The sequence below is a fragment of the Adiantum capillus-veneris genome, chromosome 16 (assembly GCF_014529385.1).
Source record: "Adiantum capillus-veneris isolate H3 chromosome 16, ASM1452938v2, whole genome shotgun sequence".
NCBI lineage: Eukaryota > Viridiplantae > Streptophyta > Polypodiopsida > Polypodiales > Pteridaceae > Adiantum > Adiantum capillus-veneris.
In genome coordinates, this window is record NC_140946.1 from 104,236,341 (window position 1) to 104,252,487 (window position 16,147).

The 16,147-nt window shown below is 45.6% G+C and overlaps 1 protein-coding gene across 3 annotated transcripts in view; it reads right to left on the reverse strand.

Moving 5' to 3' along the window:
* Positions 1 to 800: 800 nt before the first annotated feature.
* Positions 801 to 16,147, reverse strand: part of LOC147439570 (kinesin-like protein KIN-13B) — a 54,339-nt gene continuing 38,992 nt past the window's right edge. For all 3 annotated transcript variants that reach the window (XM_086485377.1, XM_086485376.1, XM_086485378.1), the window contains 10 exons: positions 4,660 to 4,866; positions 4,363 to 4,470; positions 4,209 to 4,286; positions 4,024 to 4,105; positions 3,358 to 3,520; positions 2,963 to 3,268; positions 2,656 to 2,874; positions 2,040 to 2,565; positions 1,888 to 1,953; positions 801 to 1,569 (listed from right to left, as the gene is read on the reverse strand). In XM_086485377.1, coding sequence (XP_086341503.1) covers positions 1,390 to 1,569; positions 1,888 to 1,953; positions 2,040 to 2,565; positions 2,656 to 2,874; positions 2,963 to 3,268; positions 3,358 to 3,520; positions 4,024 to 4,105; positions 4,209 to 4,286; positions 4,363 to 4,470; positions 4,660 to 4,866 — 1,935 coding nt within the window. In that variant the 3' untranslated portion in view covers positions 801 to 1,389. The remainder of the gene's footprint in view (positions 1,570 to 1,887; positions 1,954 to 2,039; positions 2,566 to 2,655; positions 2,875 to 2,962; positions 3,269 to 3,357; positions 3,521 to 4,023; positions 4,106 to 4,208; positions 4,287 to 4,362; positions 4,471 to 4,659; positions 4,867 to 16,147) is intronic.

The following is a 16,147-nucleotide window of genomic DNA, read 5'->3' on the forward strand; positions in this document are numbered from 1 at the left end:
TGGTACTCACTTCAACTGTGCACAATGTTTCAAAAATAGATATGGTAAATTGCGTTTAACTCGTTGTTTGTGGCCCCGAATGCAAAGTTGTTTTGAGTTGCCCCATTCTGCATGAAGCAAAATTTAGTGGCCTATCTTGTTGAAAAGAGTGCACTCCTGCTCTTCACAAAAAGGAGTATTTGCACTTCTTATCACAATTAAATTCTGATCTCTCTCTCAGGCTCGCAAATTTGACCCATAAAATCTTCTTAAAACATTTTTGGCTGAGTAAAAATTTGTCAACAAATTTTGCCAATATTATTCAACTATATCTTGAACATAAGTCGCTAACAAGGCGAGTTGTAATTGTCCTTTTGTCTCTGCTTTCTAATTATGTTGTTGCCTTTGTATCTTTCTACAGAGTGAGTCTAGTTTTGAGGATGGAGGTGATGCAAGCAAGCAGAAGAAACTAATTTGGTTGCATTATAGGCTGGCTACAAAGAAGACAACTTTGTTTGAGAAGTCCAGTTTGGGGTTTGGGAAGCAAACACTGCTTGTGCACTAAGATACACTGATATAAGTTTTACAAAAGTTATAAATTTTATTTTATTTTTTAGGCTTCACAAAAGTATTTGCAGCAATAACACACTCCCCTCCCTCCTAGAAGCTGCTGTGGCAAAAGGCCTCTTACATGCTGCATCACTTACCTTGTCAATCTCTCTATCGAGACAACACAAGACACATGCCATAGAGTTAGCATTGAAAACCACAGTTTATATCAAGATTCAAGAGAGACAGGCAATATCGGCTGCATGATACGATAATCACGTAACAAATATACTTTAAAGAGGGCTTTTTCTTTGAAACATTGCATGGCATTATATACTGCAAGAAGGATACTGCATCAATAATTGTGTTGTGCTCCACCAGCTCAATACAGAGGCCACGTATTATTCAGGGACCGACAGCTGTCCACCGGGAAAGCGGAAGGACCGGTTGACTTTAATTTTCCACAGGTCTGACTAGGTTGTCAACATACTCAAAGTTGACCGTATTACTTATATGAGTCAGCATCCTAAGAACATTTGACTAGGTTGACCTATTTAGCATACAAGGTCAACCGGGCATGCTAGTAAACTTCCTTTTGACTCGATTGACTTGCTTGGCCGACTGGTTGACCAATACCTTGTCAACCTCGTCAAATCATTGACTATTACGTTGTCAACCTAGTCAAACTATCCACTCCGCGTTTGAGGGAAACCACATAGACCAGCCCTCACTATATTGTCAACCAAGCCAAACCATCTGCTCGCTGTTTGAGGATACTCACCACGTAGAAGCATTTTGCACATGAGGCCAGTGACAAAAGGTTATACAGCTTCATTAGCCAGTCAATGGAGAGGCTCCCAATTAAGCTGCTGCTGAAAGGCCCAGAATCTCCTGCTCTTTTAACATCTTCTGAAACCTTGCCAACTGGGCTTGAAGGTTTACCAAGCCAGCTGCTTTCTTTGATAAAACCTTGCTCAGTTGTGAGACATAGGCATCTATTTGGCTTCCTGGCTGCTCCACTTCTGCCAGTAGTTTCATTTCCTGTCAAATATAGCCAATGCTCATTAACTTAGGGCCTCCAGTTCTTTTGTTATGTAGGTTTATAAACTAAATTAAATTCTAAGAATAATAGTAGTATCTACAGCAAAGGAGATTACAAGCTAGTGGCATTTAGGAGCAGTGACATTGAATCACCCAACCATCTCTTGGTAAAATAGATATAGATAGTAGGACCAGCCACAACACCCCTCATGATTCCCTTATCCAGTCGGACTTTGTATGCTCTATTAGTTTTATGAGAAGCTAATCACCTACAATAAGGATGTGTCTGTGATTTTATAGAATAAACTTCAAACTTACCTCACGAATAAAATTGATTGTGTTTTCCAGTTCCTTGCAATGGGCAGAGACGAGGTTATCCTCCTCCTGCACAATTCAGTAGATTATTCTCCTGCATCTTAATAAAAGTAACAGCTTAAACACTTTGAGACCTTGCTATACAAACCACAAACCTTAAGTAAAGCAGCCATCCGATCACTGGGAGTTAAATTTTCTGCATTGGAGAAATTGCCATAGCTTAAAATATTAGCCTTAGGCAGTCCCAATGGTCTTTCCTCTCTCAAATCACCTCTACTAGCTGCCGTGCAGCTTAAGTTGTTCTTGCTTTCTCTCGCGCCTTTGCACAAATCATGCAGAGAAACATGCCCTTTTTCGTTATACCAATGACCCAACAGACTTTTGCCCACCACTGGAGCAATGGATGTACCGCTTATCGTGTTTTCATGACTTATTTCTGGACCTACAGTGTCATTTAATCCAGATTTGCGCTCCACATTGGAGGGTGAGTTGAAATTGATCTGACTAGAAGCAGTGCTAGGCCGGCTCATCCTACCCATGTCGATCTCATCCAAGTTCAAATGCTCTTCACCTTTGTCAAAAGACGGGGAAACACATTGTATCCCAGATGGCTCTTGCTGTCCAGGCAGCAGGCAAGAAAAATCCCTTTTTGAATTGCAATTTCTTGAAAGCCCCTTAACCCTGCTTCCAAACAAAAAGACACATCAAATATGATGCAAGTCTTGTACATAAAGAAAGCAATACTAGACAAGATGATACTCATAAGCGTACCTGTCAGCATATCTAAGGGTATTGAGAGTATGTTCACAAGAACCTGAACTTGGAGAAATGCAGGAGATCATAACAGTTCTCGAATCACCAACAAATGAGTCACGCAAGACCTCCGTCAGCTTACTTCCTCTGAAGGGTATGTGACCCTGATCACTATCCAAGGCTCGAATGCATTCCTTCAGAGCTAGCAAGCTCTTGTTGATTTCTGCCCCTTCAAGCCTGTAGACATGAGTTCTGATCTTTTCAGTCTAATCAACAGGCATTAAATTCATATTTGGATTTTCTTTAAGCAGTAAAATGATTGAACCTGGTCTGACGGTCATTATCGGTTGTATCAGCACCTCGCTCACTGCCAGCTAGATCAATAAATGAGAGTTTTCCCACCACTTGCTGAGAGCGTTTTTTCTCACTCACTTCAGAGCCCTTTTTGATTGCAAGCTGGAGGATAGCATGCGATCTTGATGACTCCTCGTTTGCACCAGTTGTTCCTGTGCTTCTTGCCAAGCTCCCTTTCTCAATAAATTCTTTCAGAATGTTTAAGTCCGTAATCTGGAACTCCTTCAAGCCAACAATGCACACTTGTTGGCGACCATCTTCCCTCATGCACAGCTTTCTGTAAGATCACAATAAAGAACCGGATCAATGTTTGGTAAATAACACTGTTTTGACTTACTCATGCAGCAGGTTTTACAGTAGACAAACCTCCTATCATTCAGCAGGTCAAAAAGCTTTCCACCATAAATCTCAAAAAAACTAAGCCACAGTTGAAATCCTTCACTTTTATAACTCGAGTTATGCATGAGACTGAGAATTGCCTCTGAAGCTTTTAGTGGAAGTGGTTGCATTGTGTATGTTTTTCCACTTCCTGCATAAATGATTGTAATGATCAGAAGGTGATTTGGGAAATCTTCAAAATAGGTCAGTAATGTCTTGATGATATGCCAGGCTTCATATTGAGTCCTCAGAAACATGCAAACAGCTTACCTAAATCCTATATTAGTTTTTGCAGCGCAAGGCTTGTTAGGCTTTCAGGCGTACTATGAGCCTTTACGTCAAGCATATAAGCTTACCAAAATTCAGCTTTCTTTTAGGCTTATCACAAGCCGCTACAAAAACTTCATACCTCCCCCGCCCCCAACCCCCACTCCTGTCCATTTTAGGTGGTTTTCTTTCACACAAAAGCACTATGCACGACATTCTTGTACATTGATAGAGGGCAGCGATCGACTCGTTTCAGGTATTTAAATATGAACAAGAGCAGTTGTATAAAATCAACATGCCACCCGGCACCCTGCAATTGATAAGGACTGATGCAATGCTGCATTATGTCAATTATTAGAATGTCGTACACACATTAAGAGAACGTGCCTGTTTGCCCGTATGCAAAACACGTTGCCTTTGTTCGCTGAAACAATGTTGGAATGATTGGTTCTACCGTTTCCATGTAGACCTACAGGCAGCAGCATAAACATTGAAAAAAGAAAAATAAGCACTGAATCGGAATTTCAAAAAAGACCGGAGGACTAATGAGCATAACAGAAATAGCTGTTTACCTCATCATTGCTCACATCTTCGTCCAGTATAGCATCAAATACAAACTCATGCTTTTCAACATATGCAGTAAGGTCTACCTGCAAAACCAATGAGCCGTAAGTTCAGACACCTCAAACCAAATGCTGCTTGAAGTGACCGGCCATGTGGAAAAACCTTAAGCTTTGGTTCATGAACCGTAAGAAAACAGCCATTGTCTTCAATACAGATTATATCCTCTTCACTACGAGCAAGCTCCTTCTTGTTGATAGGCCTTTTCCGCACCTCAAACAAAGCACACAATTAGCACAATCAGTAAGGGACTAAAACTTGCACAGTGCACAAGTATGTATATGTATTCATGAGTAGGAAGAATATCATTGCCATTGAATGCTTGAATTACATTGCCATCTAAAATAATCGCACAGAAAGATTTAACTTCTAAGCAAAAGACAAAGCTACAAGTTTTCTTACCACAACTTTAATTTTGGCAGGTACAATGTCCTTGGCAGATTTCTCTTTGTCTGCTGTCATGGGACGTGAGGTGTCCGGTGTGTAACTTTGCAGCCTACTTGGGCTAGAAGGTTTGCAGCTTCCCACGACAAAACCATTTTCAAACGATGTTTCAGGAAAAGGAGCATAAGGGGAGGAGCTAGAGTCCCACCAACCAGGTTCAGCTTCCTGTAACAAGAATCAAAAGAAGTGAACGTAGTTCTTTATTTAAGAACAGAACAAAAAACACATAACAAAGCAATTTAAACTTCAGAAACTTACAACACTTTTACACATGCATCCACGCACGTGTGCACACACACATATATACATACATGCATGGGTGTAGTACGCACAGGGTAGTTTTCGTACGACGTACGGAACGTCTCGTTCCGTACTGCGGGTCACGTACCGTCCCGTACGTTTCGTACGTTTTTTTTTTTTTTTTTTTTTTTTTTTTTGAGGCAAAATTCACAATTGTGAATGGATTACATTGAGCAGCCCAACTCTCTCTCTCTCATGCTCTAGCCTCTTCCTATTTAAGCAATGCCTCTCCAACACTTCCAAGCTCTCAATGCTCATTGCCCTCAAGCTCTCAATGCTCTCAATGCTCTCACTGCTCAATGCTCCCATGTTCTAGCTCTCAAGTGACAAGCTCTAGAGACTAGAGTCTTGCCTCTCCATCTTCTCTCCATTGGGTCTCTCCCTCTCAAGCTCCCATTGAAGATCTCATAATGTCAAGTTTCTTTAAGTGTAAAGTTTAAACCCAAGGGCCTGAGCCTTAGACGTAAGAATTCTTTGTTTTTTTATTTTGAACGTACGTAACGTCATCGTACATCTTAATATTTTTTAGTTCGTTTAGTACACCGCACATCATCGTACGTGTACAAAACGTACGGGACCGTACGAGACCACTATGAGTACGCATACCTAGAATTGAGCATTTGGATACAAAGTATGCACTTGTTGACATTTTAAAGCATTGCATTGAGCAAGGCATTAGTTAAGATATCCAATTCTTCATACCTACAGGCTAGCATTATCGTGATATTTTTGCACGCAAAAGTCCAAGCATCTAGGAGGGGAATGTGGTGTTGTGTAAATGAGAATGGATAGATTTTGCTGAGAGAATTCCAAAAATTCCAAGTGTGTGTGGATGTGTGTGTGCGCGCGCGCATGTGTGTGTGTGTGTGTGTGTGTGTGTGTGTGTGTGTGTGAGAGAGAGAGAGAGAGAGAGAGAGAGAGAGAGAGAGAGATTGTTCCCGTGCTTACCAAGCATTTGGGGTATCCAGCTGGATGGAATGTCACTCACGCTCAAAATGTAAATTGGGTTAAGCAACAGTTGAATGTTAAGTTGCATTATTGGAATTTATCCACTTGGCCATTGCATACTGGATGGAATGTCACTCACGCTCAAAATGTAAATTGGGTTAAGCAACAGTTGAATGTCAAGTTGCATTATTGGAATTTATCCGCTTGGCCATTGCATGTTCACCTGCAAATCGTTCAAAGTGTCTTGATGGCTTGTGTTCAATTCTATTTGTCATTGTTGCATTGGCCTAGTCATTGTCTCACTTCTCTTATGTCAGCTATTTTGTCTCATTTGTGGTGAACCCATGCTCACCAAAAATGCCTGCGTTTGATGTCCATGGGAAAACTTTGCACTCCTAAGCGCTTTGGTGGCCTCAATATCTTGGACTTGCGCATGCATGCTCCTAGGAAGGCTATGTTGTTGCCTACTCTTGTGCAACAAACTCAGCCTTGGACTCTCATGTTTGCCTAGATGTATCTGCATGTTGTTACTTCCTCCTTTGACCATTGGCAAGCATCTTCATCTCTCTAGGAGGTCGTGTTTGGCAAGATGGAAGGGCACATTCTTGGTTGTTCTCTTGCTGAAAACAATCGGCATCAACCATATCCTCGAAGCTTTTATGATGTATCGTCGAAATAGCTTAGACCAACGGCTTTGGGGACAAAGCATCTACCACCAATCCTTTTGGCCCTGCACATGGACAATCTGGAAGTGAAACTGTGACAAGATGTTCGCCCACCGCATCTACTTTTCCGATAGTTGCTTCTGTGACAAGAAGTAGCGTAAACTTTGGTGATCTGTGAAGACCGTAAATCGGCTCCGAGTAGGTAATGCCACCACTGAGTAAGAGCATGGATAACCACCAAAAGCTCTTTCTCATATATTTGTGTTGTCAATTCCGGCCTTGAAAACAATCGTCCATAGTTGCCAAGAAACGCATTTCTTCACTCATGAAACGTATGAAACGTTTCAAAAATGTTTCTGTATGAGTTTGGACGTTTCAAAGGTAAAGTCAAGGCTCATGTTACATGTAAACCTTGAAGCCTCTTGTTCTTTGTTTCGGTCATGAAATCCTCAAATGTCATGAATGTAGCTTCTGCCTTGCTTCTAATGATGAAAGTTATTCCTATTCTCCCTCTTTTTCATGTCTAATTGTAAGGTAATGCTTAAAACATAGATCTCAGCTTGTACCACTTAAACTTACGTACATTTCTTTAGTTTGCACGAAACTTCTGTTTCGGCGTTTCTTTCTCGGACGAAACCGTTTGAAACTTCTGAAACTCGTTTCAAACGGAAGTTTCGAAACTCCGTGGCAACTATGCAATCGGCTCTCATAGGCATTGACATGGCCTTCTTGCATTAAGACCTCACAATATACTTCGATTGACTTCTGCAAGTCCGGCAAAGTCAAAACTGGTCCCGTAGTCAATTTCTCTTTCAATGTCTGAAAGGCAGTCACCTCTGTGGGTCCCCACGAGAAAGGGACTTCTTTCTATGTCAAGATATGCAAAGGGGAAGTAGCCTCTGCAAACTTTCTAATGAACCGCCGCTAGTAAGAACATAAGCCCAAGAACCTTCCAACTTCATGGACATTCTTCAAATCGGGCCAATCTCGGATAGTCTCTATCTTGGCCGGATCCATTTGCACTCTTGCTGCTGACACAATGTGTCCCAAAAAGTGTATCTCTGGTAGGAAAAATTCACTTTTCTTTGCATCAATCACTAACTTGTGATCTCGTAGACGAGCTCGCTGCTGCTCACGCCCCCCCCCCGCTGCGCGTGCAACTCCCTCGCCACTGCTCCCGCATCCCCCCTCCTCCCTCGCGCTGCGCGCTCCCCTGCTCGCTCCTCTGCCCACCGCTGGCCAGCCCCCAGCGCGTTGCTATGCAGGTACAGCCAGTCCCCGCCCCCCCATTTGCCGCCATTTCAACCTCCCGCCCCCTGGCCTCAGCCCTATTACACCTCCCGCCCCCTTTTTTCCATCCCTTGTTCGCCTTCTTCGAGCCTGTAGGCTGTTTTTTCAGCTTGCTGGCATTCGCCTCGCCACCAACGACCCTATCCTCTCAGCAACAGACACTTAATGGCGGCCTCTGCTCCACCTCAGAGGGACTCCACAGAAGCCCCCTCGTCCGACACCGCGGAGCCGACCCTTCGACTTGCTCTTTCGCCAGAAGAGCAAGCGAGCTTGATGGCCGAAGTAGAGCGCTTGCAGGCCACTTCGGTTATCTGTAAAATCATTGGCACTTGGCCCAGTCGAGGCGCAGTTCGGGATCTACTGCAGGCTCGTCTTCTCTCCGACGTGGGCAAGATTATAGGTGTCCTGATCCTCAGGAGAGGGTACTACCAGGTCGAGTTCGAGTCTGCAGACATGGCGACCAAAGTGATCTCGATGAGCCCGCTCGGCATCAGAGCAGCTCGAGCTTACTTCCGACGTTGGCATCACGGTTTCGACCCTACTATAGATGTGCTCGAAGAGGAGGCAGAATTGCCGATTTCGGTTTGCTTTCCAGGCCTGAGGCGAGAGTACCATCCCCTCCTACTCAGGATTGGTTCCATGTTCGGGACAATTTTGGAGTCTCCACGCACGGCAGCTTCAGTTGTGGCCAAGGCCGCAGGTCTACCTACTGTGCGGGTTCTTGTTCGTGACACACTCCCTCCCCAAGGTGGTACTGCTGCCTAGGGTGAGCGGGGGATGGATTAGACAGAGTGTGGAGTATTAGGGTCTCTCGAACCAGTGTTTCATTTGCAGACAGATGGGCCATATGGCAAAGGCCTGTCCTCGCAAGAGACCTCGACCCACAGCGCATGCGCAGCCGCCCAAGGCTGAGCAGGCCAAGCAGCCAGGCACATAGGATACACAGGCTGGTACTTCGACAGAGACTAGTGACAAGCCAGTTGATGGTTGGCAACAAGTGCCTGGCCGCCGCCGTCAGGGGAGAGCTCACCCCACTGCTCCTCCTGGTGGCCGACCTGCTGCAACTCAGCAGCACTGGGTTCCGACTGGGCACGAGCAGAGTTTTGGTCACAGATTGTTGAGTCTCTGCCACAAGCAGAGCAGTGGTGCATTGGGGGTGACTTCAACATGTTGGAGGACCCTTCTGACAGGATTGGTGGTAGCCACGCTACTGTGCAGGGAGTTGAGCTGGCAGCTTGGGAGAGGTTTTGTATGACTCTGAGGGTTTCGGATGTGTGGCAGCACTCTAGCTTTGTGAGGCCCCCAGACAGCTGGCCTTCTCTCGTTCGGACCACAGAGTGGGAGGAGTGAATCTATTGCGGATAGATCGCTTCTACACTACTGACTTTTTCTGTGACTCGGGTGGGAAAGTTGGCATCCTGGCAGGGACTTCCTTCTCGGACCATGCACCAGTGATCCTCACAGTGACAGATAGGCGAAGGCGGGGGAGCACGATGGTACGCATCCCTGAGAGGGTTTTGCTAGACTCTACACTCAGAGAGCGAGTAGAGGCTCTTTGGATAGAGAGCTTGGACATGCAAGATTCTCCTGCAAACAGAGTGGCCTCAGGACTAGCTCAGCTTAGTCGATTCTTTCTCCAGGAGTCCTTGACTCGCCTGACTGCAGCGAAAGAGGAGCAGCGTCTCAGACGGGGCGTTGCTTCCTTGCAGAGGATACAGGAGCAGCATCCAGACAGTCCTTGGTTGGAGGAGCAGTTACAGCAAGCTCGCCAGGAGCTTGGTAGCACAGAGGAGCGGCGCCATGAGTTTGCTTTTCACCGACAGGCATCTCAGTGGACGCAGGTGTGTGACAGAGTGACTAGTGCTTTCTTCGAGGCAGTGGGACCTCGACATACGCATGCTAAGGTCAATCAGTTGAGGAGGCCCGACGGGTCAGTTGCTTCTGAGCCAGAGGACATGCGTGCAGTTGCTACTGACTTTTACCGTGAGTTACTATTTGTAGAGCCTCAGTCAGAGAGTCAAGATGCATGCAGGGAGCAGGTGTGGGCGCAGATGCCTTGCCTTGTGACTGAGGAGATGCGCCAGAGACTTGAGCTTCCACTTCAGCTTGAGGAGTTGCACACGGCTCTTAGTGCACTCCCCCGTGGTAGCTGTCCGATGGCTTGACTCCCATTTTTTCTTGGAGTACTGGGACTTGCTTGGCCCTGATCTCTGTAGTGCTTTCCAGTACATCTTGCACACAGGAGAGATGCCTGACAGCATGAGTGAGAGTCTAATCTACCTCATTCCCAAGGAGGGTGGCTCCTTGGATGAGATTCGACAATGGCGCCCCATCACCATCCTCAACTCAGCCTACAAAATTCTTGCCAAGGCTCTGAGTTTGAGGATCCAACCACTTCTAGAGAGCCTTATACATGGGACCCAGACTGGTTTTGTCAAGGGGCGTAGTATCCTTGACAACATCTTTACTTTTTGGGAGGCTTCTGCCTTAGCGAGGCTTAGCGGTGAGGATCTGGTGATTCTTCTTCTTGATTTTGAGAAGGCCTACAACAGAGTTTACTGGGACTTTCTGGAGGGCACTCTACGCAGGATGGGCTTCTCAAATGCTTGGATCAGAGGGGTGTCAGTTTTATACAGACGAGCACACAGTCAGGTACTTTTGTCAGGAGGTAGAGGCGATCGTTTCATGCTCACACGTTCCGTCAGACAGGGCTGCCCTCTTGCCCCCTTCCTCTTTTTGTTCTATGCTAAGGCGATGAGCAGGTTCTTGGTGTCGCAATAGGTTGGTTTGCGGGGCTTAGCACTTCCTATTCGAGGAGCTGAGCTTCTGGACGCTGAGTTTGTGACGACTCAGCCTTGTACTTGGATGGCCAAGAGGCCAACCTTCACAGGTGTGAGCAGGCTCTTGAGACCTTCTGTTGTGCATCTGGCGCACTGATCAACTGGAGAAAGACAGTGGCTTTCTCGGTTGGTAGTGCTCCTGTGCCTGATTGGATGCCAGGAGAGGGTTTTAGGTGGATTCCCCCAGGGACTGCAGTTTGGTACTTGGGCTGTCAGGTTGGTCTGGACTTGTCTCCCGAGCAGCAGATTGCTCCCCTCCTCCTGTCTATCAGGAGGAAGTTGTTACACTGGAGCTCAGCACGACTGTCTTTGGCTGGCAGAGTAGTAGTGGGCAACTAGGTGTTGTTGGTAACTATGTGGTACATCACTTCTTGCTGGATCTTCTCGAGTTCTTGTATCAGCCAGGTAGAGAGGCTGATCAGGAACTTCCTTTGGTCACGACGTGACACTCAGATAGCCCGGGCCAAAGTGGCTTGGCAGGTCATCACTCTTCCTTGTTCACAGGGAGGGCTTGGGATCATTGACCCAGCACAACAAAGCAGAGCTCTTCTTGGAAGGTGCATAGTCAGAGGACTTCTTCCAGGAGAGGAGCCTTGGAAGGAGTTCTTGCTACAGCGGCTTCGTGCTAGGGTGCCTGAGGCTGGAGGCCCCTAGCGACCTTCGACCAGATGGATCTTCACAGAGATGCGCAGAGTTGGTTTGAGCATGAGACTGGAGGACCGCTTCGCTGTGAGTTTGCTTCGATCTTGAGAGCACTTGCGGCGAGGCCTGGAGCAGCAACAGCCTACTTGCACGGAAAGGCGCCTACGACAGCCCCTTGTTTGGAACCCCATGGTAAGCACTCAGAGAGGCCACTTGGTTGGTAGTCGGCCTCATGTTTCTTGGGGTCCCATGGCAACGGGTTTAGGTGATTGGTTAGAGTTTTCAGGCTTGTCAAGGGAGTTGCAAGGTTTCCAGCTACAGGGCATGAGAGGGGTGCAGAGCATGTGCCAGGACACCTCAAAGGCACTTCCAGCTGAGTGGCTCACACCTCTCGAGCCAGTAGCACCCAGGTGGATGGGAGCTATAACCGGCCCATACAACGTAGAGGGCGGTACTATTTCAATTACCTGTTAACTTTACACAGAGCACTGAGAAGGGAAGAGAACACAGTTGCATCCAGCGACTAGAATGTCACTGCGCACACGAGACCGACACCCTGTAGGCCCCAAAGACCGGCGCCCCTTTCGGTATTTCTTTATTCAAATTAAGGTAGACGATCCGACCACTTGGCACAAGCTTTCACAAAGCTGTCCAAACCTGGCGAGGGCTGAAAACGCAGGTTTTCGACTGGATTTCGACAACATAACGGCGCAAAAACCCGTGTAGGTCAAAAACACCTGTCTAGGACAGATTCCCTCGATATCTGGAAGCTTTCTGGTGAGCTGTCACAGAAATTCAGCGGGCTGTAATTCTCTGTTTTTCACTGCCGGGATCCCAAAAGCCTGTACACGCATCCCAAGGCTCTCACGAGGCTCCCCCGATGTTCCCTTGCAGTTTAGGGGCGAAACCCTAAACCTGCAGAAAAACACAGCAGGCTGTAATTCCCTGTTTCGGATCGTTTTTAGCGGAGCGAACATGCCTACGCGTGTCCCAAGGGCTCCCGCACGCAATGGGACAGTTCCCCTGTGAATTGGACAAGTTTTCACGCGAGAAAACTCTCCAAACTCGCAATCTTTCGTGATGGAACTGTGCGTACCTGTGGGGGATTAGCAATCAGCTAATCCGGTTCCTGTTCAGAAGGCTCTTGCCTTGGCAAACGCGCATAAACCCCCAGAACTGTACATAGGTCAAATAAGAAGTCCACTAGTAGGGCATAACATACTGTACGTAGGGGAGAATGAGAGCAGTATGTAGCGTGCGGGGCATCACTCCCGTCACCATACTGTGCATAGAGGGCAAGGTGAGCATTCCATAGCTTCTGTCCCTGCTGCAATCCACCTGAGGCTGAAAATGGCGCCCCCTTTGTTGATATGCAGCTCGTTTTTGCCTCCCAGAGTGGCAGAATCGCTCACAGGCTGACACGTCGCCCAGTTTCCGAGTTTGGGCTTTCCCTGCTAAAAATATCTCAACTGGTGCGTCAGTTGACTTGACAGCAGAGCAATAAAATGTTCCCCTTGTCATTCCAGAGCTAATGACGCGAACACATTTTCCAGTCAAAAATAGCAGTTCCCTAAATTTTAGGAGATGCTTCCATGGCGTCCCTATCGGTCTCCTGACCATCATTGAAGACTACCATTTGACCAACATCTACAATGTGGGTTAATTTACTGGCCCCTTTCAACTTATAAAGTTGCAGTGACTTGACGAGTGGCCCAAATTCCAGTTTGGCGCACACGAGCTTCCATACTCATCAGAATTCAGTGCTAACTGGCCCGAGCAGTCCCTGTCTAACCGACCTAGATCCCGGATGTGAGAAACCCATTTGGCTGCAGCCATTTCACACTGGCCATGCAATGTCCACTTGCACCTTTTCAAGGGTTTTGGGACAAACAAGGAAAAATAAAATAAATATATCTAATACTTATTTACGAAAGACAACAGGAAAAATACACCTCCTGGTGACACACCCCACCCTTGAAATACTGCAAGCGACCTCGCTTGCATGCCAATAATACATGCAGATATCTCCTGATATCACATATATTCTATGATGGGAATCCAAGATTTACATGCTTCCGGAAATGTAGCGTTGGACGATTAAACAATCCCACCAACCTGGCTACGACACATATATCAAGCATAGAAGTCTTCTAGTGTACTCTTGAGCACAAACTTCTCTAGCTAAATTCTGTATGGAAAGAGTAGATACAATTGCTTAACTACTCTCTTGAGCATCATGAACCATGCTCTTGCCTTGCTCCAAAAAAGCTGCATGGTGTCACTGTGGGTTCCATTTGAAAGGCTTCAAGATACAATTGCAATAGCTGAGGTGGATCAAGCAATTCTGACTCTTCCATCCATTTGGCATCTAATGATGGATAGTTCTTGAACTTCACCAAATAGCGTCTTGCAACCTTTCCTCTAACCTTTATTTCTTTATGTGCCAATATCTGTTCAGGAACAAGGATTTCATCCAATTCTTCCACTTCGGGTTGTTCGTCATCAAGCATATTCTCTGGCACATCACCAACAAAGGGCCTTAGAAGGCTGACATGAAAAGCATTATGTATTTTCCAGCCTTCTGGTAGCTTTAACCTGTAAGCTACATCGCTGATCTTTTCTGAAATCTGAAAAGGACCATAATATCACATATTGAGCTTAGGAAACAAGCGTTCCTTGCCTTTCCTTTTCCTTAACCTGGCCTTTTCAAAGCGCAAAAGTACCCAATCACCAAGTGAAAATACAAGTTCACGACGGTAGCAGCTTTCTTTTGCTTAGCCTGAGTCTTCTCAAGAGCAATCTTTATCTTCCTCTATGTTTCATCCATATCTTGCACATACTTGTCTGCCTCAAATATCTTGTCCTTAGTCTGCAAAATGGGTGGGAGTTTCTTTCCTCCTTCCACTATCTCAAATGGTGCCTTACCTGTTGATGTATGCACAGTGTTATTGTAAGCATATTCAACCAATGGGAGATGGTGTTCCCAAGTTGCCTTGTGCTCTGAGACATAACATTTGAGCAGGTCCAAGACAGTAGAATTTGCCTCTTCTGACTGTCCATCAGTTTGCGGATGAAACGAAGAAGAGAACTTGAGCGTAGTGCCCATGTTCTCAAACAATGCCTTCCAGAAAAGACTCGTCATACGTGGATCCCTGTCACTGACAATTGACTGAGGCATCCCATGATATTTAAAGATATTCCTCATGAATATCTTGACCATGTGTTTTGGCTTTATCTTCTTCCTAACAGGAATGAAATGGGCCTGCTTACTGAACCTACAAATGATAGTCCAAATCCCATCATTTCCTGTTTGCGTCCTTGGAAAATCAAAGATAAAGTCCATTGCTATACTTTCCCATGGCCTATCAGGGATCCGCAATGGCTGCAACAATCCCGGTTGCTTTTGTCTGTCAAATTTGACTTTTTGGCATACTAAGCATGATCTTACAAATGTGTCAACATCTTGACGCAAAGCTGGCCAATAGAAGAATGCCTCAACCCCTTTCACTGTCGCATCAATTCCACGATGCCCAACATAAGGTGGAGCATGACTTTCCATCAAAATCTTTGGCCGTAACTGTTTAGTAACGCATAACTTTCCATGCATCATGAGAAAGTCATTCTTAAGCATATAGTGCTCATGATGTTGCCCATCAACAAGCTGGTCATAGATCCTTGCAAAATCTGAATCTTCAGCATAGTGTCTTCATTTCGTCTAGTTCACAATGGTACGGAATTGACACTGCCGAAATTTGGGGCTTTCGTGACAACGCATCAACCACCACGTTCTTTTTCCCTTGCACATGCACAATCTGAAAATGGAACATTGACAAGATGTTTGTCCATCGCATGTGCTTCTCAAACAACTTCGTCTGTGTAAGAAAATATCGCAAGGTTTGATGATCCGTTTGGACAACAAAATCAGCCCCTAGCAAATAGTGTTTCCAACTAGTGAGAGCATGAATTACTGCCAGCAATTCTTTCTCATAGACTTGCAAGTTCCTTTCAGTCTTCAAAAGAATTCTGCTCTCATATGCGACTACTCGGCCATTCTGCATTAAAACTGCACCAAGACTATGGCCACACGCATCACATTGAACCACAAAAGGTTAAGAAAGATCTGGCAAAATAATTACCGGATCCGAAGTCAGCTTCTCTTTCAAGTGTTTGAACGCTAAAATTTCCTTGGCTGTCCACTTGAAAGTAACTCCTTTTCCTTGCAGTGCATGGAGTGGAGAAGCAATCTCAGCAAAATTTCGGATGAACCTCTTGTAATAGGAACATAAGCCTAGAAAGCTTCGAATGTCATGTACGAACTTCAAGTCTGGCCATGACCTAATTGCTTCCACTCTAGCGGGATCCATGCGTACCCCATCCTTTGAAACAATGTGGCCAAGGAAGTGAATTTCTTGCAAAAAGAACTCACTTTTCTTCGCATTGATAAGTAGCCGATTCTTGCGTAGCTCATTGAAAACTGCGGTCAAGTGATCCCTATGCTCCTCTTCAAACTTTGAGTAGACAATCATGTCATCAAAGAAGGTACCCACGAAGTTTCTATGTGGTCTAAAAATTCTATCCATCATTCTATTAAATGTGGCAGGAGCATTTGTGAGACCAAATGGCATGACAAGAAACTCATAGAGACCAAATGTTGTCCTGAACGCAGTCTTATGGACATCTTCTCGTCTAATGTGTATCTGATGATACCCACTCTTTAGGTCTATTCTTGTAAACAATGACGCTCCCTCAAGCCGATCAAGA